The sequence below is a fragment of the Choloepus didactylus genome, chromosome 1, assembly GCF_015220235.1.
Source record: "Choloepus didactylus isolate mChoDid1 chromosome 1, mChoDid1.pri, whole genome shotgun sequence".
Taxonomy (NCBI): domain Eukaryota; kingdom Metazoa; phylum Chordata; class Mammalia; order Pilosa; family Megalonychidae; genus Choloepus; species Choloepus didactylus.
The window spans coordinates 143,801,822-143,825,888 of record NC_051307.1 but is presented as its reverse complement, the minus strand read 5'-3'; the positions used below and the strand labels follow the sequence as shown (position 1 = coordinate 143,825,888).

The window sequence follows — 24,067 nt, the reverse complement described above, 5'->3', positions numbered from 1 at the left end:
GTGTAATGTCCATCATTTTGAAAATTTCATGATTCCATACTGTGAATGTGTATCCTTCAGTGACTGCTGACAAGTTTTTATAAAACTTATCTGCAGGAAAAGGGAGGGAGCTTAATATATTGTAATTATTGCCATTTCGTGGATGACCTTAGTCCTCTGTGTCAAACCAGTGCTGCCCAAGCATTGTTTGGCATTAGATCTACCTGGGAGAGCTCATCAGAAATACAAATTCAGTATTCTTTCAGTGAGGCCCAGGAATCTGTGTTTTTAGGACGCACCAGGTGTTTCTGATGAGAAGGTCTGAGGTCACATTGTGGTAAACATTGAACTGAACAATCTCTGGTTTGTTAAACATATGAAAATGGGAACAGTTTACAGTAAAGAGTCTATATACCTTTTCAGTTTTGAGGATATAATCCCTGTTTATGTAGGTGCATAAGAATGAAGTTTTTTAAAAACCAGCATCTGTTACCTTAACCACAAATAAATTTGCTGCCAAAAACTTAATCTAAAAAATGACTTTCTATCACATAAAGGAGCTTTTGAATAGAAAAGGCACATGTTCCTTATCGATTTGTTATCCATGGCAAATAGGCAAGAACAGCTAAATTTATGTGGAATCTGAGCTTTGAAATTCAGGTAGCCATCCCTCAGCCTCATCTACAGAGTAAGATTGGAGGAGATACTTTCTAATTCCCTTGTATTTGTACTTGTATTAGTCTACATCTTATTCAGATGTAACTCACTGTTTTCATATGATAGATCGTGCTCATAAAAATCTCTTAATACTGCTGAGAAATACAAGGTGATAAATTTTTAGGAATGACATAATAGTTTTTTCACTCCCATAGAATTTGTGTATTATCTCCACCCCCCCTTACCAGAATGTAAGCTCCCTGAAAGCAGGGTCCTCACCTCTTTTTTTCACAGCTTTACCACACTGCTCAGAGTAGCCTTGACATGTGAACTTGCATTAATACACTGTATCTAGAGGAATAGTTCTGCAGCATGTGTAACTAGGACAAATTATTTCTGGTGTATGATCTAATCCATTTTTTGTTCTTAAGTAATAACACTTTCCAACTACTGTTAAGAGAAAGTTGTTGGGATCCTTGGTAAATTTTTTGATTTTTATAGCATTTAAAGCATAGAAAAGATCCACAAAGTTATTAAAATTAGTAACCAGATGTCTTATTTCTGTTTTACTCTTCCATCCATTCAGCAACTATTTATTGAGCAACTACTATATTTCGGGCACTTTGTTCGGTGCAGATTTTTAAGAAGTTGGAGTTAAGAACACATAAAAGTGATTTTTTTCCAGGAATATATTACAGTTGCTGCCATTTACTTTGCTGTTATATAAAATACATTCTAGTTATTCTAGTTTTGTTTTGTTCTTTAATTTCTTTTTCTTGTAATCTCAGTAGTGCCTGTTCAAAAGTAAAGCAAACCATATATAATAATGTGATGCCTGCAAATTCTAATTTGAGATGGGATCCAGACTTCATGATGGATTTTATTGAGAATCCGTCAGCCCGTAGCATCAACTACTCAATGCTGGGCAAGATCCTTAGTGACAATGCGGCCAATCGATACAGCTTTGTCTGCAACACACTCATGAATGTATGTATGGGCCATCAAGACCCCGGAAGGTAAGAGAGTTCCCTTGGAATTCATGATTAGTCAAAGAGCTGTGTGTTGCCTTGGTGTCTACTTTGAAATTAAGGTCTCTAGTATTTGTGCTGACATTGATCTGCTTCTTTTCATGTTCCCTTATTCCTGAATTCATCCCTGCTCGACCCTAAAATTTCCTTTACCTGTGAGACAATGCTTTCTGGCTTATAGCTCTTACATGAAATTCTTTGTATATGGTCTTTAAGTTATATTATCTATTTACCAAACATGTATAATAAAAACATAAGTAAAAATAACTGTATTTTAAAAACTATATATTTGACATACCTAAATTACATAGTGTCTTTAATTTTTTTGAGTGTCCTTGAAGTGTTGGCTAACTGTGAATCCATAGATCAGAATTGTTCACAAAACTAAAAATATGCTAATTCATATATGTACTGATTATTGTTTGTTGCATAACATTAAATATTAGAGCAAGGAAAATTGATGTCATTAACTTTTATCTTGTGCCCCAAGTTCTGCTAGGTTATTTGACAATTGCATAATTATTATATCTTTGAATTTAAGAAAATGACTTGTTTAATGACATTGAGATAAGCATTCATGAAGTATATTGCATCAGAGTTATTTTTGTTTTGTACAGTATTACTTTCTTCTTCTTTTCTAGGATTAATGACATAGCCAATTTCTCCTCCGAACTAACAGCCTGCTGCACTGTTCTTAGTTCAGAATGGCTGGGGGTTCTGAAGGCTCTTTGTTGTTCTTCCAATCATGTGTGGGGATTCAATGATGTACTTTGCACTGTAGATGTAAGTTTTCTATTTCATTAAAAAAATTCAACTCTCCCATTATACATTCAGTTAGTGGGTAATCTTGCATGCGTGTTTCGAAATTCAGCCCCTTAACTGAAATATTGTAAAATACTTTTTTTTTTCTGTCCAGAAACAATAAGCCACACCATTGTTGCCAGTGACTCAATAAATGAAAAAAAAAAAAAATTGAAATAAGGGAAATTACTGGTTTAATAGATACCTAGAAATGCCAAGAGTTTCCCCAGTTTCCTGAAATTTTAGTTTAGCTGGGATTTCATACTTACAGATATTGCCTTCAGAGCTGTTTTTCTTAGTTTTTCCCCTGTGCCTTTGAGTTCCTCATGGCATGGGATATCCTTTAACTAAAGCAAGTTATATTTTAAAGAGAACCACTTTTATTTTTAAACCACAGGGATGCTCTAAAATTATAGGTTTTGTTAAGCTGCAAATACTGGGCCTGGATTCACAGGGCTGTCCGTTCTTTGGTAATTGTATCTGAAGGTAATAAAAAAGGACCTATATATTTTTTAGTGATTTCCTCAAATATCATGTGCATTCATGATGTGGATTTCTTAAACATCTCTCTTGATTTTTTATTTATTTTTTCCTGTTATCATTTCTTGGAGTAATCCATGTCTTATCTGTAAGACAATATATTTTATGTATTGAAAAACTTTATACATTTTTAAAATTACCTCCGGTTGAAGATTTGCTCTCTGGTTTTGCTGTTACAGGGGACTGGTAGACAATTCTATCTCCTTTCTATTGGTACCTATTAAGATGTTTTATGTGTGTGTATATGTTTGTACACATACACATGCATATGCACACTCATATATATTTCGTATCTTTGGACTTCTATGTCCAGACAGAAAAAAACCCAAATTTTATCTTTGATGCAGTTCTTAAATCCCCTGGTTGTTTGGTTACACTTCACCTCTGTCTCATTCCCTCTTCTATGTAATTGGAATTAATATGAACCTCATAATGTTGTGCTATTAAGTGAGGTGATTTTTATAAATTGCTAACCACAATGCCTGGCCTATAGAACACTTCAGTATGGAGGCTGCTGTTATAGCTATTATTCTTATTATAGCTTATTCTTCTGAGATCTTTAAAGGTAGAAATTTTACTACAATTTAATTTTCCTTCTTTTCTTCTTTCCAACCTTCTTTCTTTTTTAAATAAAGTTTAGACAGTCATATGGAAACTTTGATTTTTTTTAAGTAATTGAATCCTAGTAAAGAGTCATTATTTGTTTATTATTGAAAGGAACTGCAGAACATTAGGGAGCCACCTTTTTCAACTAATGTAACCTCTTTATTTTCCCTTGATTACTAATGGTGCTTACACTTAAATGACATATCATTTTGCATTCTGCTAAAAAGTTTTAATTATTCTGTATCTTTTAGGAATTTCTGGATTCTGCTTTTTTGTTATTTTGATTTTCAAAGTACACAGGATAAGATTCAGCATCTTCCCACAGCATCGAGATATGGATAAACCTCACTCTTTGTCTCATAAATTAGATATAGGTCCACAGGATTATAATGATTAAAGGTTGTCATTTCACTCTGTTGGTTCATTTTGGAATTTGAAATCTTACTGGCAATGCCTACATTCTCTTAGTATTAATCTTAGATATGGCTTAAAAGGGTGTTAGGTATTAAAACATGTCAATGTTTTTCTTGAAGGTGAGTGACCTTTCATTCCATGATTCATTAGCTACTTTCATTGCTATTCTGATAGCACGACAGTGTTTTTCCCTGGAGGACGTCGTGCAGCATGTCGCACTTCCCTCTCTCCTAGCAGCCGGTAAGAAAGCATCCAGGACAGCATTTGTTATTGATTGTTACATTGGTGGGGTGGTGTCCATCTACTAAAAGACTGTGACAGTGGTATTTAAGGGTGCTTACGATAGAGAGTGGTATGGCATCGTGGTAGAGATGGTAGAGTTATAATAGTTGTTCTATAAGCACGATATAGATTGGAGTTGGAAAGGTTGAAAATGATTATTTTATTACCTGTTTTTAAGGAGGAAGCACTCAGGTTTCTCCGTAAAAATATAGTCAGTGCCTCACTTTTTATTGGAGGGAGTAATCATTTAAATTATCCCAGAAAAATAAACTTAATTAAAAATCCCACAAGCTGGCTCTTGACTACATTAGAAAACTTCATATTAAAATCCCTTTTTTCTAGCTTGTGGAGATGCGGATGCTGAGCCGGGGGCGAGAATGACATGTCGACTCCTGCTTCATCTCTTCCGAGCTCCCCAGGCCTGCTTATTACCTCAAGCAACGGGTGAGCTGACGGCTGAGAAATCTCTGATGCCCTTTTCCTTTGGAGTTACAGGCTCTAAAATGACCACGCAGGTTCTCTGTTCTGTAATTTCCTTCCTGGTTTGGGTGGGCTTGCTTGGGGGTGAGGAAGGAATGAGGTAATTCCATTAGAGGGGCTATCAGCACCTTTCATCATTTACGTAATAATCAGGATGTTTTGAGAAATGCAAATAAATGTTAATAAACAGCGAAAATACTTCTGCTCTTAGCCGTGTTGGTGGGCAGCATGGTCCTCCAACATACTACCCATGTCGGTTACTAACCATGCCATAGCAGCTTAGGGCAGCTTTTACTAAGTAAAAGGAACAAGGCAAGAATTCTAGAGGCCTTAGTGAAGTCTGTGCCTACAGATCGTTCCCATATAGATTGTGTGTGTGTATGAGAATCAGCACAGGTATAGGAAAGTCCCACTAATCTCTGTAACATGTCTCCCCAAGAAGCAAAGACATCATTTTAATAATTGAAAAGATTAAAGAAGGAATGCTGGCAGTGTTTCTTAATGAATATGAAGCTTCAATTAGAGCTGCCTGATAGCAATGAAGCGCCCACAGTCTTCCAATGAAAGGCCCTGCAGACTATAAATGGTTACAAAAGATTGTTAGTGATGGTAATAAACCTGTTAAAGGTTTGTTGTTATTCTCACAGGCAAGCCTTTTCCCGGAATTAGATCATCTTGTGATCGACACCTCTTAGCTGCTGCTCACAACAGCATTGAAGTGGGAGCCGTGTTTGCTGTCTTAAAAGCAATTATGATGCTTGGTAAGACTATCCTGGCAGTAAGCTTCTTGGTTAATCGCCAGAAACTGATAACAAAATAATTTGTATTCAGGTTTAAATCTAATTAATATGATTAGAAACATGTGTGGGTTTTTCCTCCCTTGCATAAGATAGTTGGGTTTCCTCAAGTCTACTTCGACTCTGAGGAGTCTGTCCCTTACCTACAGCAAATTTGGGGGAATTTAAACATAATACTTTTTGTGGCACTTTAGTTGCAGGATGTTTTGTTCTGATGTAAACTAGATCCTCAGACCCACGGAGTTGTTTTGCCTTCATTTGTTGGCGGAAATCACATTCTGTGATGGGCTTGGATGACTTGGTGATCTAAGCAAAGGTTTAAATTGCGAAAGATTATATTCCAGTACTAGAGCACTAGAAACCCTGGGTTTTAATTTGTTTCTGCCGTGGTTGTGACCTGAACAAGCATATATCCTTTGGCCTTTTTTTTTTCCATGAATAAGGTGATAATTATAATGATTACGATAAACCAATATTAGCTATCACAGTAATTTTTTTCATCTAATTTGTAATGTCCAAGATACCCTTCACATTCTTATTGGTATGTATTCTCCAGGAGTAGAAGTACTGCCTTTTCCATTCATTTACAGTGCAATACCTTAAGATATTTTTATTTTATAAGTCATTAAGGATTTGAATGATTAGAAAGTCTTGAATTCAGACTGTCCAGTTCCAACTTTGGGTATGCTCTTTTGGCCTTGACTAAACGAAAGTTTTCTTTTGTGTTCTGAAGGAGCTCCTTTTGATTAAAAGACTGGAATTTATTGAGTGGCTAGAAATTGTTTTAGATGAATCTTAGAGAGCATAGTTGATATAACTTAGTAGTTTCCGTTTATACTCCTGCTTGAAAAACATTATTTGGTGACAGTGAGAAGGAGGGATAACGAGAGTTTTCATGAGAAAAACTATTAAAAATTTACCTTTAAAATATTATTACATAAATATATTCTCCTTTGGAATGCCCATGAATTTGTAATAAAAAGGGAAGAAGAGAGCCACGTGGAGGGCTTCAGCCCTCCCCACTGGGCTTATGAGTTTGTAGCATTATATAGCCAATTTTTAAATGCTCATTTCATTAAGTGATGTCTCTCTACCTTGATGTTTGAAGGGAAAGATGGCTAGTCAGTTCTATCTAATAAATAAATGCAGGGACCAGGAAGGAAAGAACTGGCCTTTTTACCATGGTATCTCTAATCTTATCAAAGAAGCTAGCAAATATTAGATTTTCAATAAACTAATGTTGGAAGTGTGAATGCATGCATAACAGATACTTTAACGAAGAAACCAAAATGAGAGTAATCTAGACACTGGCCCCTTGATTTGTAGGACGAGTTCAATATCAAGTAAAATTGTCCAACTCTTTAAATAGTCATGTAGCCATATTTTAATATCTGTGCATAATTACCAGTTCATTTTCTTTGATTGCATCTCCTTAGCCTTTTTAATTGGCCTCAGCTCTCAGTAAGTTCTACAGCTTTGTAAGCAGTGGAGGGTTCTTCAGAACTGAGAGGTTATGATCAGGCCAGCTGAATGTTAGCAGAGCCAGGGGGCACTGAGGACTCTATTTAGTCTATTGTCTACGAAATTGCAGAAGTTCCTGGCATAGCCTCCCATATGTTCTTTGTCATCCTAACATCTAAACTGGGTGGGGATCCCCTAGTCTATGACTGGCCAAGGTGTCTGTTTTTGTTTCTGCAGAGGTTTTAATTTTCTACCTCACCATATCCTATGCAATGATATCTCAAGTCCTTTCCACCATGGTCTATTGTGATTTAGGTAGATGGGAATATTTTTAGAATTTGTGTACTGTTTTCTGTATTAGTTTAATTTGAGGCATGGAGATGGTTGTTTAAATCATCTAAGGTTGGGAGAAAGCACATTAAGCTTTGGCTCTTGTAAAAATGGGTCTCTCCTCCAGTTCCTGATGCTCTCCTTTGAAATAAATAAAGTCCTGTGGGTGAAGTGAAGTTTGTACTTTCTGTATTTGTATTTTAATGAGAAATGCATGATAATATATTGATACACTGAAACGTATTGTTTATTCCTGCCCTCCTCTTAGGATTTTGTAAGTAAATATTCATCATCATTCTGATTTTTCACATTTTTTCAGTAAAGTCAAAAATTTTTGACCTGTGGATTTTAAAAAGCATTTTGCACTGACCTGGGCTTGTGTTCTCTCAGTTATTACAGGCAGTGAAGGCCTCATCTAAACTCATTTGTTAGTTCCAAGTAATTTTCTTGTTCAAGGCTTATGATCCTGTGGGTCTAAAAGACAAAAGTTGGGAGGCTCTGTTGTCATTTGGCGATCCTTATTACCAATTATATTACTCTCCCACTTTTAAAATATGACTGTTATTTGTCTATATGGCAAGAGAGGATTTCTTATTTCCAGCTGTTCAAACATTTTGCTCAGTTCCCTGCCCTGTCCCGAACTTTGTTACAAGGAAAACACTTTTCTTAGTTTCATTTCACAGAGTGTGGGAGAGATTGTTCAGGTAAGGTTTTTCTAATTTGGTTGTTTGCAGACAGGAAAGTTAAAGACATGGGTTATTCAACAAATGCCCTACTTTGAAGGGCTTCCTTAGTATGCATTGCCCTTTTCCATTCCCAGGGAAATAAATCTCTCTTGTCAAGAAGTTGATAGTAAGGTGGGCTAAGGCAAAACTTTTCTCTTGACCTATGGATAGAAAATAAGTCATTGTAAGAGAAGAAATGGAAAAGGGACATCTAGAAGGGTGAGTAACCCATTTTTTCCTTATCTATGAATTTGAACACATTCATACTTAAAATATTGGTGAAATCAATGTTCTCTGATTATTGAGTGTGATTCATAATGGCCTTTTCAAGTTTGGTAAAAGAGTATTTAATTCTGTAAACAAAATAAGGAATGAGTCTTGAACTTGCTTTTTCTTCATTTCTGATAGAAACTTCTCTGAGTTCTCACCTTTGTTCTCTTGATCCATCCTCTCTCTTGCTGAACCACTGGCTATGCAAAAATGACTCCATTCACATATTTTAAATCCCTGAAAGCCAGTCTCATTTAATTCTCAAATATTTAGCAACATTGTAAACCTCTGTGATTTTGCTTTTGTGATTCTGTTATTTAGGAGATGCAAAAATTGGCAATAATAATGTCAGCTCTTTAAAGAATGATGACTTCACCGTAAGGGGTTTACGACGTGATGGGAATGCTGATGATATCTGGACTGCCTCACAAAATTCAAAATCTTGCGGGAAAAGCATTTCCATAGAAACTGCCAATTTAAGAGAATATGCTAGATATGTACTGAGGACTATCTGTCAACAGGTAATTATTAGATTTAATGTGCCTCTAATTTTAAGTATGAAGTAGTTCTTTTGGAGACAGCAGCTCACTATTGTAGGAAACTTGTAAATAGGTGGCCCTTTTTTCCCTACTAACTTTATTTTGAAATAATTTCAAATTTGCTGAAAAGTTGCAAGAACAGTAAAGAGAACTCTAGTATACACTTAACACAGAGTCACTATTTTTTTACATTTTGTCACACTTATTTTACAGTCCTGTTTTGTGTGTTAATGTGGGTGCAACTTGTTAATTTTTTTACTGAACTCTTTGAGAGTAGGTGGCATAAATCATGCTTCTTTACTTTTGAATTCTTCATTGTTTATTTCATAACATAACCAACGTTCAGTTGTCAAAAAATCAGGAAATTTAGCATTGGTGCAGTACTTTTTTCTAATCTGTAAGCCACATTCCAGTTTTGTCAGTTTCCCCAGTAATGCTGGATTTGCCTGAGGTTTCTATAGATTAACTGCAGATCATGCATCTCTGGCCAAGATACTACAAAAGCGATGTGCCCTCCTCAGGTTAGCACATCTGAAGGCACATGATATCCATTTGTCCATCATTAGTGATGTTAATTTTGATCAAGGATCTCCATTTTATGGTTTCAAGGTTTCTCTCCATTTTATTACTGTTTTTCCCCTTGAAACTAATAAGCAATCTTTGGGGAGATACTTTAAGACAATGCAAATATTCCACTGCGTGTCATACTTCCTTGCTCCCCTGCCCCGCATGTGGCATCCATTTTGATTCTTGTCCAAACCAGTTTTTACTGTGATGGTTGCAAAATGGTGATTTTGCCCACTCCTCCAATCCCTCCATAATTACTAGTTTGCATTAAACCTTAAGGAAGAGCCCATTTTTCTCCTCCATTTATTTATTATCCACATGGGCTGTAATATACTGTCCTTAGTTATTTTCATGTTCACATTGTCCCAGATTTGTTCAGTGGGCATGCCTTCAAGATGGCTTGTGTCATTTTGTCATGTCCTTTTCTTTATTTTTTTAAGCACTTTTTAAAATCATTTTCTCTTTATTGTAGAACATAACATATACACATAGAAGTGACAACTTTCCAAGTGCAATTTAACAAGTAGTTAGCAAATTTCAAAGAATATTATAGGTTACATTTCCACATTTTCAGTTGTTTCCTTATTGTCTTATCTCTGGCCCATCTTGTACATTCCCTGCCCCAGACCTGGAATCATTCATTCCTCCAAGGAATCTTGATTCCATTTAATAGGCACTGGTACTTAGAAACCAAGATCTGGGCACTAGGTGTGCTCATTTCCATGGGATATCATTGCTTCTGAGCCCTTTGAGCAGGCAGAGTATGGAAGAAAACACACCCACATTCATAAATATGTGCATATGTATAATGATTAATTTTTGTTGATACCACCAATCCCAATCCAACCTCACGAAGTTCTTTGCATTCCCTCATTCCATATTACTATTGCCTTCTTCCACAGTAAGAACTCTGGCACCCAACAGCATCAATCATTTTTCTCATTTGTTCAATCCTACATTACGTGTAAAATAGCTTCCACATCACTGCACTCATACCACTAGGAAAAACAAACCCCCTGAAAGGAGTTGAAGAGTAGTTAAATTTTTGGTATACCACTTGATCCAGCATTTGCATTTCTATGAAATTATCCTAAGAAAGTAATTATAGACATGCACATTTATTATAATAACGTTATTTATATTAATACCAAAAAAAGTAAGAAAATTTTCTAAATGTTCAACGAGACATTTGTTATTATGTTCTACCTATTCAGTGAGTATAATATAATGCAGTCTATAAAAAATTATATAGACTTATTATCAATGTTCATTAATTTTAAAAATACCAAAAAACAAAACCTGATTACAAAATAGTGCCAAGAGATAGGCCCCATTTTCTAGTTGAAAACACATACCAATATTTTCTTAGCTTTCCTTACTTTTCTTTTCCTTCCTTTCCTTTTCTTTGTTGACATATCTGTTTATAAAATTTTTCTTTAAGCAAAGTTCTACTTTGTATTTTTAAGAAGTCAAAATGCTATTAATTTTGCCTTTAAAACATTTCTCAGCAACTTATTTCATGTAATATTTTTTTAAATTGGAAGATTCATGTCAGCACTATATTCCATTTTGAATTTGATACGTATTGCACACGAATACAGAAAGCCAATGTCTGTCAATCTATCGTATTATTTTTAGGAATGGGTCGGAGAACATTGCTTAAAAGAGCCTGAAAGATTATGCACAGACAAAGAACTTATATTGGACCCTGTGCTTTCAAATATGCAAGCACAGAAATTATTGCAGCTTATCTGTTATCCTCACGGCATTAAAGAATGTACTGAGGGGGACAACCTGCAAAGGCAACACATTAAGCGCATTCTTCAGGTACGTGGAATATTTTAAAGAGTATGTTCCTGTCATTTGGCATATTCTTATAAGAGGATGAAGGCTAATACCTCTCTTTTTCTGTTATTGTTAAAGAATTTCTGACCTCAGTTAATTCTGATTTTACCTACACTCCCCCCTCCCATTTTCAAAATATAACTGTCACATTTTCTTGGGGCCAATTGTATATAATCATGAGATAAATATTCATATTTTAAAATCAAGACTGTATTTACCTGAGAAATAAGCTTTATGGAAGACTATCTTAAGTATATTATTCAAGAAATCTTGTAACCACTTTGGAATAGGTTGGTTGTAGAGAAATAGAGTTTTAAAGAAGAAATACTCACCATATTTATTTACAGTGCTTAGGGAAGCAGGCACATTATTTATTTGTGTCTGCAAGGAATATATGTAATAGGCTAGGAAGCCTTTTGATCCTTTTAAGTCCCTTAAGTGTGTGTGATCATTCTTCTCTTTCTTGAGAGAGGATATACTGCAAGAAATCATTATATTTTAAGACATCTTAGACATTCTCAGTGTTTTAATTCCCCTCATTTCCCCTAGAACCTTGAGCAGTGGACACTAAGGCAGTCTTGGCTAGAACTTCAGCTAATGATCAAACAGTGCCTGAAAGACCCTGTAAGTATAAGTTTGAAGTGTGAATGTGTAGACAATTTTATGGAAAGCAAAATGTGTTGATATTTGAGGATAAAGTAAAACATATGTGTGCTAGTTTTCTTATGTCCAACTCGAGGGTTCTGGGTCTGTGGCTGAAATGAACAACTTACTGGATAACATTGCAAAGGCGACAATAGAGGTATTCCAGCAGTCTGCTGACTTGAACAATAATTCTTCCAACTCTGGAATGGGTCTCTTCAACCCAATTGGCATTGGAGGTACTGATACAAGTAGTACCAGACAGAATGGAATAAAGACATTTCTAAGGTATTTTTTTTCTGTAGTTTTATTGGGCTATCATTACGTTTTCACATGCAACAGCATATTTTATTTGTATAATACAGTAATTTTTTTTCATGAAACCATAGTGACATGAAGAAAATAATTACTTTCAAGTAACAGTGATCTTTAATAATATGTTAAGGGGTAAATTGAAATGGATGATATCTTAGCATTCTAAATATTAGTTTAAACTAGCCCAGACTCCCTGGAACCATAGATGACAGTCAGGATTGATTCATTTCTTTAGTGTCCCTTAGATTACAGTGCCTCGTGGTATTGTGTAGGAAACACTTCTTCTGTAATCTTTATTAATTGGCAATTCTGCATGACTATATCATGATAATTTGGGTTCAAAATTAGAAGCAGGAAACATGAAATTGTAGTCTCACTTTAATCATGAAAGGTAGATTGACTTATATTTCCTCATTTTGGTGTAAAATCTAATGAATTTTAAAACTTCGAAAGCTCGTTACTACTATGCTTAAATATAATTGGAATATTTCATATTGTAAACATGTTAGAAAAATGTACTTTGTGTTGGGTGAAAGGACCATTAGGAATCAGAGAGCCAGAATCATGGAAAAAACACTTTTATAGGCTAAAAATAAACATTATGTAGTTATAGTGTCCTCCCAGAACCCCACCATTTACTGCTTTCCATAAGCTTGGGAGGAAAATGTGTGCAAATGTCTGGTATTTGGCAAAAGGAAAGATGAGAAATTAAAGAGAAATTTTAGAATAGTCTTGTGGCTTCTTCATAAAAGCTTTTAGTTTGGGGTTTCTGTTATAACTGACAGCAGAGAAAAAAGGATGTTTATCTGGGTTTGACATCTGCTTCTAATTTTAGCTCCTCTGAACGTAGGGGTGTGTGGCTGGTGGCCCCCCTAATTGCCAGGCTGCCAACTTCTGTGCAAGGAAGAGTGTTGAAAGCTGCTGGGGAAGAGTTGGAAAAGGGACAGCACTTGGGTTCTTCTTCAAAAAAGGAAAGAGACAGACAAAAACAGAAAAGGTATGGCTGGAAGATGTGTCTCTTTATGTGACAGTTTACTTTAAAGAAGAGTTGAGAAAATCTAGCATCCTATAAACATACATGGTCATTGTACCCAGAAGCCAATGAGTTTAATTCTTATATGGAACTGGAAATATTCTATGCTAGGTAAGGCTCTGTTTCTAAGAAGTTCTAGGTTATAATATTTTATACAGTTTTTCTCTGCTCTGCCTGTGTATCCAGATCATTGTTAAAACTTGTTAAAAATACTGACTACTGAGCCCCATCTTCAGATTCACTGAATCAGATCTAGCTAGTCACTTGGTCCCTGTATTTTAGTTTTTAATTACTTAAAACTGTTTGTTATTTAGCTACTTATGTTTAAAATACTTGGAATTATTTATAATTCCGTCAAGTTGGATCCTGAAGTAGTTATTGATACTTTTAACATTTAGGACTCTTGTTGTAAACTAGATATTAAAACTTCTTAGCTACCAAGTTTAATGTTTTTTAAAAATTTATTTTATATTGAAGAAGAGGTTTCAAATAATTATATTTGAAGACTGAACATATGAACTGAGAAAAAATAAAACCTCACACTAAAGCTAACAAAGCACAATGAATTTGCACCCACCCCTGAGATAAAGAAAACAAAAAAGACAATTATTTTTCCCTCTTTTAAAAATCCTGGACACATACAGGTTTCTTGTGCCCTAATTAGTAATTTTTAGCTGTCATTTACTTAGCTCTTATGAAATGCCAACCCCTATACAAAACTTTTTACATACATGAACTTACTCTCACAGCAATCAATCTTATGTGGTAGGTGCTATAATGATCCTTTTCACAGATGAGGAAACCGAGGCACTAAAAGATGAATTAAGTTGCTCAAGGGCATAATCTTTTCAAGATAAGAAGTTGTGAAGTTGGGGTTCAAACCCAGGTGGTCTGCCTTGTGAGTCTGGGCTCTTAACTACAGTAAATTTTGGTAGAGACCTAACTGTAGGTATTTTGTTTGTAATGTGGTTCTTTCACCATCTTTGGCAGTATTAGTTAATACAATTAATATTAATTAATGCAATTAATATTAATTAATAACCAGAGACCAGGTTTTAATTTTCAAAGTTTATTTACTAATAGATGATTGTACTTACATTGTTTTACACCCCACAGGGAGGATAGCTAATATTATGGAGCATCTAAAGGTAGTTCTTCAAAGTCAGTGTCTCTCAGTATTACTAGCGTAAGATGAAACTGACTGGAATATTTTGGCCTCAGTCTCATTTTAAGAAATTTTTCTTTCCAGTGTAGCATTTTTCTTGACAACATGATCTGTCATTCTCTGATAATTGAAGAAATAGTATTAAAATGCCCATTTAAAATAGAATTTTTATGAAGTGCTTTGAAAGCCATTGACAAGTTGGTCTTTGGGTTGGGGTGGGAGTGCACACTAGAGGTCGCCAGCAAGTGCCCAGTTGGCGGAGTCTGGAGACCTACATTCTTTTTTTTTTTAATGCATTTTTTAATTGTGAACTTTAACATGTATACATGTACAATCTAGCAAGCAGTTAGCAAATTTCAAAGAATATCATGGGTCACAGTTCCAGAAGTTCAGCTATTTCAATTATTCCAAAATATAACATGCATACAGGAAGGTGTTAACTTTCGATGTACATTTCAACAAGCAGTTATACAGGTAATTTAAAAAATTGTTATGGGTTACAGTTCCACAGTTTCAGTTTTTTCCGTATTATGCAATATAGGGTATATACAGAAAGGTGGAGACTTTCAAAGCACAATTCAACTAATAGCTATAGAGCAAATTTCAAAGGATGTTATAGGTTGCAGTTCCACCATGTCATTTACATCCTTCCAGCTATTCCAACACCCCAGCATCTAAAAATATATATATATATTTTTATAAAGCTTCAGTATTCATAGACCTTTGTTAAATCTTATCTTGTTTGTTGCTACCCCTTCCTCTCACTTAATCTCTTTCTCCACCTTCAGGGGTGTCTAGACAGTGAGCACCTTGACTTGTTCATTTTGAAACGGGGTTAGACCTACATTCTGTTTAGTCTTAAGAAATGTGTCTTAAGAAATGTGCTGGGAAACAAAGCAAACCGAGCAAAAAAAAGAAACACAAAACATATATACCTGTTTCCTGGACTCTAAAATAAGAGTTTTGCATGAAAGAAATTATTCAGTCTACTTTTTATTCTGTGTATAAATTGGTATTCTTTCTGTTATGTGTTTTTAAATTCTTTATTGATGTAAAATGCAAATTAATTCCTCATCTCACACCCACACACATGCATGTGTAAATATACACAATCTCTCACATGCAGTATGAATTTATGCTGGTTTAGGAATGGCTTTAAGGGAATACAGAGCATATTAAGCTATTTGGAGGCATTAGAGTGGCATTTCATCTTAGTAGTAGAAGTATAATTTAACTTTTTCTTAATAGTAAAATAAATAAGGGCAAATAACCTGAGGGGAAAAATTAATGTTGCAACAGGAAGTAATCCATTCTTTCTAACTAAATCTTATGTTATTACTTCCTTTGTAGTATGTCTCTCTTGAGTCAACAACCTTTTCTGTCACTGGTACTTACCTGTCTTAAGGGGCAAGATGAACAACGGGAAGGCCTCCTAACATCTCTTCAGAATCAAGTTAATCAGGTAAAGTGTAGTATAATATTAAGCCAGGGAGGTTTCTTTCTAATGGCATTAATTTGTTTTCCTTTCACATACTGAGATTAAACTGGTGAGATGCTGGAAGAGACAACCCATGCCCTATTACTCCTACTTGGCATTCAAGTCATACAAGATTAATAAATTTACCGTATTAATTATGCATGCAGTAAATGTCTATAGACTGAAAGTAAAAATTTCCGTATTACGTATAGGTTTGAAATAGCTGCTTCCTTCCTAACCACCTCTTGGGAGAGACCTGGGGAAATGCGCGTGGCCGGAAGACAGAGGAGCCTGTGTACAGCTACTCAAGCTGGTCTTCCATAAATCAGGCAGGGTCTGGGCTTGAGCTCTGTAGGTTCAGAAACTTAATTGTGTTTGCTTGCCACAGCCAGACTGATAGTAGCCCAAATGCATGTGATACTCACTTATAAACCAGAAGACATTTTAATTCATTTACAAGGAATTTAGACTTTGCCTTTTCACCAACCAGAATTCTCCTGGTCACTATTTAGGGCACCTGCATTCTATGTACTGCAAGGAAACAGAGTGACCACATTAGAAATCAGAGAGCATGGAATCAGGCAAAGTAGATGGAGTGGTCTTAGGGATGTTTTATCCTGCTGCAGAGTCTAACGAATCCCTCCTTGTGGCACTATGTTTTTATAGAGCCTGACATCATGTCTTTTTCCCTTGAATGATATTGGATGGACATGGATAAGGACATTTAATCTTTTCCATTCCCCTTCTCACCTCCCACCTTTTGAATATGCGAGAGCTAATCCTCCAAGTGTTTCTTACACCTAGAATAAATATTCAAAGTCTGGGCTTATAAGGCCCTACATGATCTGGCTTTTGCTCCCTCCTATACCTCTTTTCCTATCAGACATCGCTTTGCTGACTCCACTCTTGTAACATTGTCCATGTTACTATTCCTTGAACTTGCCAAGAAAGCCTTTGTATCCCTTTACCTGAGAGGCTCTCCTTGATATATTAGCATGGCCTGCTCTCTCACTTCATTCAGGTCCCTGCTCAGATGTCACCTCCTTAGGGAGACCTTCTCAGTCACTCTCTAGAAATATTCTCTATCCCTTGCCCTGCTTCCTACCACTATCACACTTGACTTAATTTTTCTGTTGTTTGCTCCAGTACTAGAATAGAATGTAAGCTCCATGACAGCTCATGTGTTTTGTTAACTGCCTGGCATCCTTCATTTAGCCTTGGGAGAAGTCCATATTTGAGATGAGATTTGGGAAGTACTCTCCTCTCACCATGCGGTATACTTACAGGTCATCTGTTGGGTTGGGTTACTTCTGCAAATGATTCATTTCAGCTCTTCTAAGATGATTCTCATTAGTGACCATATTTCAAAACATGACAGTTGGTTCATTTTTTTTGTCCATGTCATCAGATTCTGAGGTGTCGCACATTTATGATTTGCTTTTCCCAAGCACCTCAGCATTAGTCTGAGTCAGTGAGGAAGCATCCCATTCTATAAATTGATGTTCCACCTGGCTGATGTCCAAAGTACCATATTTTTCAAAAATAGTACAAATTCTTTATCAAGGAAGACAAGTCTACAAGATAGCAAGCCTCCTCTTCAGTAAAACACCAAAATAATACATTTTCTTGGACTCAAAACATGTTTCTCAAAATATAATACTGAAGCAGTTGACATTGTAATTCTCTCTCTCCAATACCTATCTTCATAAGACCAGTAGAAAAATATATTTTAAAATTAAACCTTTATTTTAGTTAATTTTTAACGTAATGGCCCTTAAAGTATTCTCCCAGGCTTGGTAATAGAGTATATAATTAGATGAAAAGATTTTCTCCCACTTAGAAATTCAAACAAGCAAAGAAATGACCAGACTTCTGTCTACATGGAAGAAGAGAGGGGAAACCAATTTTTTTTTGAAGAGTATCTTAAGACTTTATTTTGGCTTTGGTTGTTAATTTATTAAAACAAAGAAGTTGCTTTTGGTTGTCCATAAAATGTTCAGTTTAACATTAAATAATAGAAAATTCCAATTTTAACAGGGAAAACAAGTTTCTCTTTCTCACTCTTTAATAATATTAGATTTTAAGCAACTGGAGAGAAGAACGATATCAGGATGATATAAAAGCACGGCAGATGATGCATGAGGCATTGCAACTGCGCCTGAATTTGGTAAGAGACATTTCTAGTGTATACCATCTATTACACTTACCTAAATGTGAAAATAACTCCAGACTTTGCATTCCCACTATGTGCAAAATCTACAAAGTCAGGCCTTCCACTGTTTGCTGTTTGTAACTACTTCCCTGTCTCTCAAGCATTCTGTTTTCCTTTTTGCTTTCCTTCCTGTCTGGTCTGACTTCTAGACAAGAGTAGGTATTTTAGGCATTGATCTGCCCTTTCCCCCTCCACCACTTCATTGACTCTCTCCTTCTCTTCAGCTTGTGCTCAATGTAGGTCTGAGAGGACTACTATTTTGAGATGTATATTAGCTTTTACTATATATTTAAAAACCTAGAAACTCTTTTAAATGAAAACTTTGTCAAACTTTCCATCAAATTGATCATTTACAAATTCCACAGTGAGATTTGAAAGAAGTTTAAAATTTCTCACCCATTGTACATTCCTTTGATGTTTTCTTTTCTCATCAGACAAGCCCCAATTTAATTCCTACTCTAGAGGATGGCTTGCCTGATATCTTGCCTTATTTTTTTTCACTTGATCCCCACATATGAAACTGGTAGGTCTGTGAGACTAGCCTCCTGCCCATCTTTACTTCTGTATTAATGGATGTTTTCAAGTGTTTATGATAGCAAGTACAGATTCCATAGTAATCAAATCAGAGCTGTAGATAGTTGGTTTTTACCTGTTCAGGTGTAACTTGACTAAATTTACACCATAAAACTGGAAATCCTGAAAGATTAAGGAAAAAAAAAAAAACTGCCATTTACTTCTCATCAGTGATGTGCCCGCACCTTGGCTTCAAGCTCTTAGCCTTTTTTAGGTCATCCCCATGAACCTCTGCTCACGTGGCGCACACACACACACACACACACACACACACACACACACACACACACACACACACACCCCACACCCCACATACACACACACCCCCCCTTTTTTTTTTTGAATGCTCAAATTGCTATGCTAAAAAAGAGTGAGTCGACAAATATTTGTCTAGGAGAGAGAGAGAAGACAGGATAAACTAATCTTTTTCTAGTCCCGGTGTTGGGGTAGTATTTTCTGTAATGTAATGCAGTCCTTTTATATTGTCTTCTGCATGCCAGGTAGGAGGAATGTTTGACACAGTGCAGAGGAGTACTCAGTGGACAACGGACTGGGCACTCCTGCTCCTTCAGATAATTACTTCAGGAACTGTTGACATGCACACTAACAAGTATGTTTTTATCATTTCACGTTCCTTTTGCTGCATGTGTGCATGGCATAAACTGACTACAAATTCTGCCACATCTTATATGCTTAGGTACCATTAAAAATTCTCCGTCTTGCTCAGTTAATTAAGTGTATCTTGGTTTTGCTTTAAGATGAAAATAACTATTTTCTTTCACCTCCTAGTGAATTATTCACAACAGTTCTTGACATGCTGGGTGTTTTAATCAATGGAACATTAGCCTCTGATCTATCAAATGCATCCCCAGGGGGATCTGAAGAGAACAAACGGGCATATATGAATTTGGTGAAGAAACTGAAAGTACGTTTGTAATCTGCTTATCTTATGAGCTCAGATTGTTTATTGATTTGTTATTTATTGCATGTTATTTTAATTCACTATCTTAAAATGTCAAAAATTTATTTTTAATAAACAAGTTTCGTATTCATTGCATTCATCTTAATTTAATATGATTATGTTGGTATTTGCTTCACCTCAGCTTACCAGTATGCCAAAATTATAAGCATATACCCTTGAAGATTTAACTTTAAAAAATAATAATATTCTCAAAACATGTTTAGGTTTTTAAGGAGCTTTAGGAATCCATGTCAAACATATAACCAAAATGCCAACATTAGAATTTTAGATAATCTATAGTTGGACTGGTACATGCATTTGAAAAGTAGCCATTTTCGTTGCCATTTCTAAATCCAATTCATTTGATTAACTACTAATACAACCTTCAAAATAAACTGTAAACAAACAGTATAAAAAGAAATCAGTATATCTGATGACCTTATGAATAAAATAATGGCTGGTTGGTTACCTTGTAGTCCGGTCCTGCAGGCAAGAAAGCGTTCCGTGTTGCAGCTCCTGCCCTGAATTTTTGTCATTTCAGCACTGTGATGTTTGTTTTGTAACAAGTATGCCTTTATATATGTTCTGTTTCCTACTTAAATAGAAGAAATGAAACATCCTCAGCCCTCTAATTTAGAGCTGCCCCATAGATCATGTTCAAGGTTAAAGAACATGCCAGTTGTAGAAAAGGAAATGTTTCATAGGAGCACTTCCTTCTTGTTAACTTTTGCCTTCATTGTAATTTCTATCTCACTTCTCTCTTTCCCCCTCTTTTTTTTCTTTTTTTTTTTTCTTTTTAGAAAGAGCTAGGAGACAAGCGGTCAGAAAGTATTGACAAAGTTCGACAGTTGCTACCTTTGCCGAAACAGACATGTGATGTCATCACTTGTGAACCTATGGGTTCCTTGATTGACACAAAAGGAAACAAAATTGCTGGATTTGACTCTATAGATAAAAAACAGGCAAGAGTAAATGTTTTTTTCTCATATAAGTATGTCAGTTTATGAATATCAAATACTTTTCCTATGTTCCTATTTAAACATCTTATACAAAACATCTCACGTTTGTAGTTTCTTGACTTTATAAAAGCATATTCTTGTCATTTCGATGCAACAGTTATTGGCATTATATAAATAGGTCAGATCTGTGAAGATCTTCCTTCAAAATTTTTACCTGAATTTTTACCTAAAATTATAAAACCCACCAAGGGAAAACTAAGTAAACTAAATAAAAGCTTAGTGTAAAAAATAGCAAAGACCAGTTTTGATTTTATTTCAGAATTTAGAAGCAGAGTATGTTTAGATGAGACAATTTTTTTTTTGCTATATATCTTCATTAGTAAGGTATTCTGAATAAAAAATATTTTAAATGTGATGGCACTTCATATTCTAGTCCAACAGTATTTAATGAACACTTATTTTATATAAGATATTAAATAAGGTTTTCTAAAATGTGGGCAGAATGACCAGTTTTTCTTTCAATGAATGTTGAGCAACCACAGCCATTACAGACATTATGTAATCACAGAGATGAAAGTCAGAGCTCCTACCCACAAGGGGAAATAGACAATCACAATGTGGTAAAGTTTGTGTGCTATTACATGAGAAACTATTATTTGGACACTGAGGAGGAGCCCGCAAACTCAGACAAGGGGCCGTAGTAATGAGGTACTTAGACAAATTGACGCTTGCACCATTTTAAAGACAAGAGTTGGCCATGAGGTAGTGAAAGCTGAGATACAGGCAAAGGGAGGATGCAAAGACATGAGAATATGTGACTCGTAGGGGAAATGCAGTGCTGCACTTAGAACAGCCTGAGTACCTCATACCAGTGGGACTGTGAAAAGAGAAAAAAACTAGAGTCATGGGCAATTTGAGTTTGCAGTGCCACTGGGCTCTCCGGTGCAGAGACATCTAGAAGCCTTTTGGATATGTGGTCTTGGCACCCAGGAGAGAGGTCTAATCTCAAGACAGATATTAGAAAACAGTCAATTTATAGTTGGTATTTGACACTTGGTTTTAGATGAAGCCTCCTGTTTTATAGATAAAAACAGGAATGTTTGCATCTTATGAAAGGCCTAAGTAGTTATTTTGGGGCCTTTTTGCCTTTTTTTTTGGACTGCTATGTATTTCAATTGAGGACATTTACATTTTATGAATTTTTGTGAAAATATATGAAAATACCTGAGAAAATAGAATTTCCTATACACATATGGTTTTCTTTTCCTTTTTTTTGATTTTTTTTTTTTTTTGTGTGTGCTGTTTTAGAAGTTCTGTGACCAAGAGCTGGGGTATTTGCTTTGGCCTTTTAAAAGCTATCTTGGTAGCTGTAGGCCTCTTTATAGCTGTAAGAACAAAATACCTACAACCACAAGACCTCGAAGTTTACCAAGAATCAGTTTGATCACCCATGGCCCCAAGCCATTGGGACAATATTTTCTTAAGACAGAAAATACACACACAATCCTAGGCTTTGGGTATCACTATCCCCCCTCACGGACAGGGGAACTGAAGTTAGGGCTGATATTTTGCCAGAGGTGACCCCATCTTCAGAGGCAGAGGGGCCACCCACCGGTTTTGTCTGACCTCCCTGGCCACGGACATGAACGCCACGTGGCAGAGGCTGTGCTGGCCTGAACTTGCAGGCGACGTGGCGTGATTGGCACTTTCCCCTCCTGCCTGCATGAAGCACCATCCCTCCTGTGGCTTGCACTTCCGCAGGGAAATCTCACCGCCTGCACGTCCAAAGTCAGGCCGCCTCATCAGGATGGGCCACCACAAGGTCCGGGCAGGCTGGCTTCTTTCTTTCCAAGAAGGAAGGTGGAGTGAGTGGGCCAGGTAGTGGAGGGCCCACCTGCTTGCAGGAGGTATTTGCAGACATTGTGGTGAAGAAGAGTTTTAAAGGCAGGTTAGGCTGTGCCTAGTTTCACGTGTGCAGGAGGGATGGATGGGAATTTAATCTGTGATATTGAAGATGTTTTACGTTGAGTACTGGATCCTGTTCAGTAGAATCTGTTGGAAGGACTGGGAAGGAGGGACACCACTTTTTTTTTTTTTCTTTTTTTTTTTTCTGTTCCGAGAGTGGACAAGTCAAATTTTTGGGGGGGCAATCTCACTTTCTAACATCACTTTTTCAATTTTGAGATTTGCCTTTATCCCATAAATGAGCAAAATTGGGGACCGTTTTGAGGAAAAAATATTTCATATTGCTGGGCCAAGGAAAGTACTGTGATGTCTCACCAATTAATATTAAAACTCAGAAATTGTTATTTTCGGAAATAAAATAACATTTTCTCTTCTAGATCCACTAGAAATAAGCTTAAATTGAAAGACTCTGTAACTGTCACTGCAAGTTAATTCTGTAATACTACTTAGCCATCCAGAGACTGGTTTATTAAGTACATAAAAGGTCCCATATTGAATCAAGTACATATAGGTTTGAATTGAAGTTAATATGAACCTAAGAAGGGCCAACTGTGACTAGTCTTCTAAGCATTTATGTTATCTTAAAAATAATAAATAATATCTAGAGGTTTATAATGGATTATAATTTAGTATAGGAAGTTCTACTTTGCCAAAAAACTAAATGAGAAACACCATTTATAGTAAAATATACAGGGCTGTCTGGTGTAACGGCTTGAACACAGCATGGTGTGGTGTAAAAAACCAAACAACTGAACTTACTTAAAGGTCATCTGAGCTGTGTAACCCCAGACTGATGAGTTAACCTCTCTGCTGTATGCCAGGGTTCTCTTAGGCCCACATCAGCCAAAATGTTTTCTGATCCCATGTCCTAAGCAAGCCTTGCCTTTGCATGAGGCAAAGATCTGAACGTGTTGTCATGGAACATTACTTTGCCACAGGGTCTCCAGGTCTCTACGAAGCAGAAGGTGTCCCCGTGGGATTTGTTCGAGGGTCAGAAGAACCCAGCTCCTCTCTCCTGGGCCTGGTTTGGAACTGTCCGAGTGGACAGAAAGGTGATCAAGTATGAAGAGCAGCATCATCTCCTTCTGTATCACACACACCCCATGCCCAAGCCCCGAAGTTACTACCTCGAGCCACTGCCCCTGCCTCCCGAGGAGGAAGAGGAAGAGCCCACTTCTCCCATATCTCAGGAACCAGAAAGGAAATCAGCAGAGCTCTCAGATCAGGGAAAAACTACAATGGATGAAGAGAAGAAAACAAAGGGAAGGAAGCGTAAGACGAAATCAAGCTCAAGAGTTGACGTAAGTTAGGAAGTATAGAGAATGGTGAATTGGCATCCAGTTTGAGATTTATTTCTGCCCAAATTAAATCCCTAGAAACATAACTAAGAGCAGTATAAGCCTTGTGATAACAGTTATTCTAACAAGGTTCTGTAGTAATTAAC

At 36.2% G+C, this 24,067-nt stretch overlaps 2 protein-coding genes across 6 annotated transcripts in view; one reads left to right on the top strand and one right to left on the bottom strand.

Moving 5' to 3' along the window:
• P2RY12 (purinergic receptor P2Y12) overlaps nt 1-20,345 on the bottom strand; it is a 45,138-nt gene extending 24,793 nt beyond the window's left edge. For 2 of the 5 annotated variants that reach the window (XM_037842580.1, XM_037842604.1), the window contains exons 1-2: nt 20,169-20,345; nt 7,746-7,849 (exon numbers count right to left, since the gene is read on the bottom strand). The gene's annotated coding sequence lies outside the window, so the exon portion shown is untranslated. Of the gene's footprint in view, nt 1-7,745; nt 7,850-11,653; nt 11,800-20,168 lie in introns of those variants that run through there. The other 3 variants (XM_037842595.1, XM_037842612.1, XM_037842586.1) reach the window with 2 other exon arrangements.
• Nucleotides 1-24,067, top strand: part of LOC119539194 (mediator of RNA polymerase II transcription subunit 12-like protein) — a 73,890-nt gene that overhangs the window by 9,693 nt on the left and 40,130 nt on the right. Inside the window, exons 5-20 of the mRNA XM_037842498.1 lie at nt 1,428-1,652; nt 2,306-2,447; nt 4,145-4,265; nt 4,650-4,751; nt 5,435-5,548; nt 8,692-8,891; nt 11,115-11,303; nt 11,871-11,945; nt 12,061-12,251; nt 13,114-13,275; nt 15,827-15,938; nt 18,031-18,120; nt 19,239-19,348; nt 19,528-19,663; nt 20,500-20,661; nt 23,562-23,924. Of these exons, the coding sequence (XP_037698426.1) occupies nt 1,428-1,652; nt 2,306-2,447; nt 4,145-4,265; nt 4,650-4,751; nt 5,435-5,548; nt 8,692-8,891; nt 11,115-11,303; nt 11,871-11,945; nt 12,061-12,251; nt 13,114-13,275; nt 15,827-15,938; nt 18,031-18,120; nt 19,239-19,348; nt 19,528-19,663; nt 20,500-20,661; nt 23,562-23,924 (2,494 nt within the window). The remainder of the gene's footprint in view (nt 1-1,427; nt 1,653-2,305; nt 2,448-4,144; nt 4,266-4,649; nt 4,752-5,434; nt 5,549-8,691; nt 8,892-11,114; nt 11,304-11,870; nt 11,946-12,060; nt 12,252-13,113; nt 13,276-15,826; nt 15,939-18,030; nt 18,121-19,238; nt 19,349-19,527; nt 19,664-20,499; nt 20,662-23,561; nt 23,925-24,067) is intronic.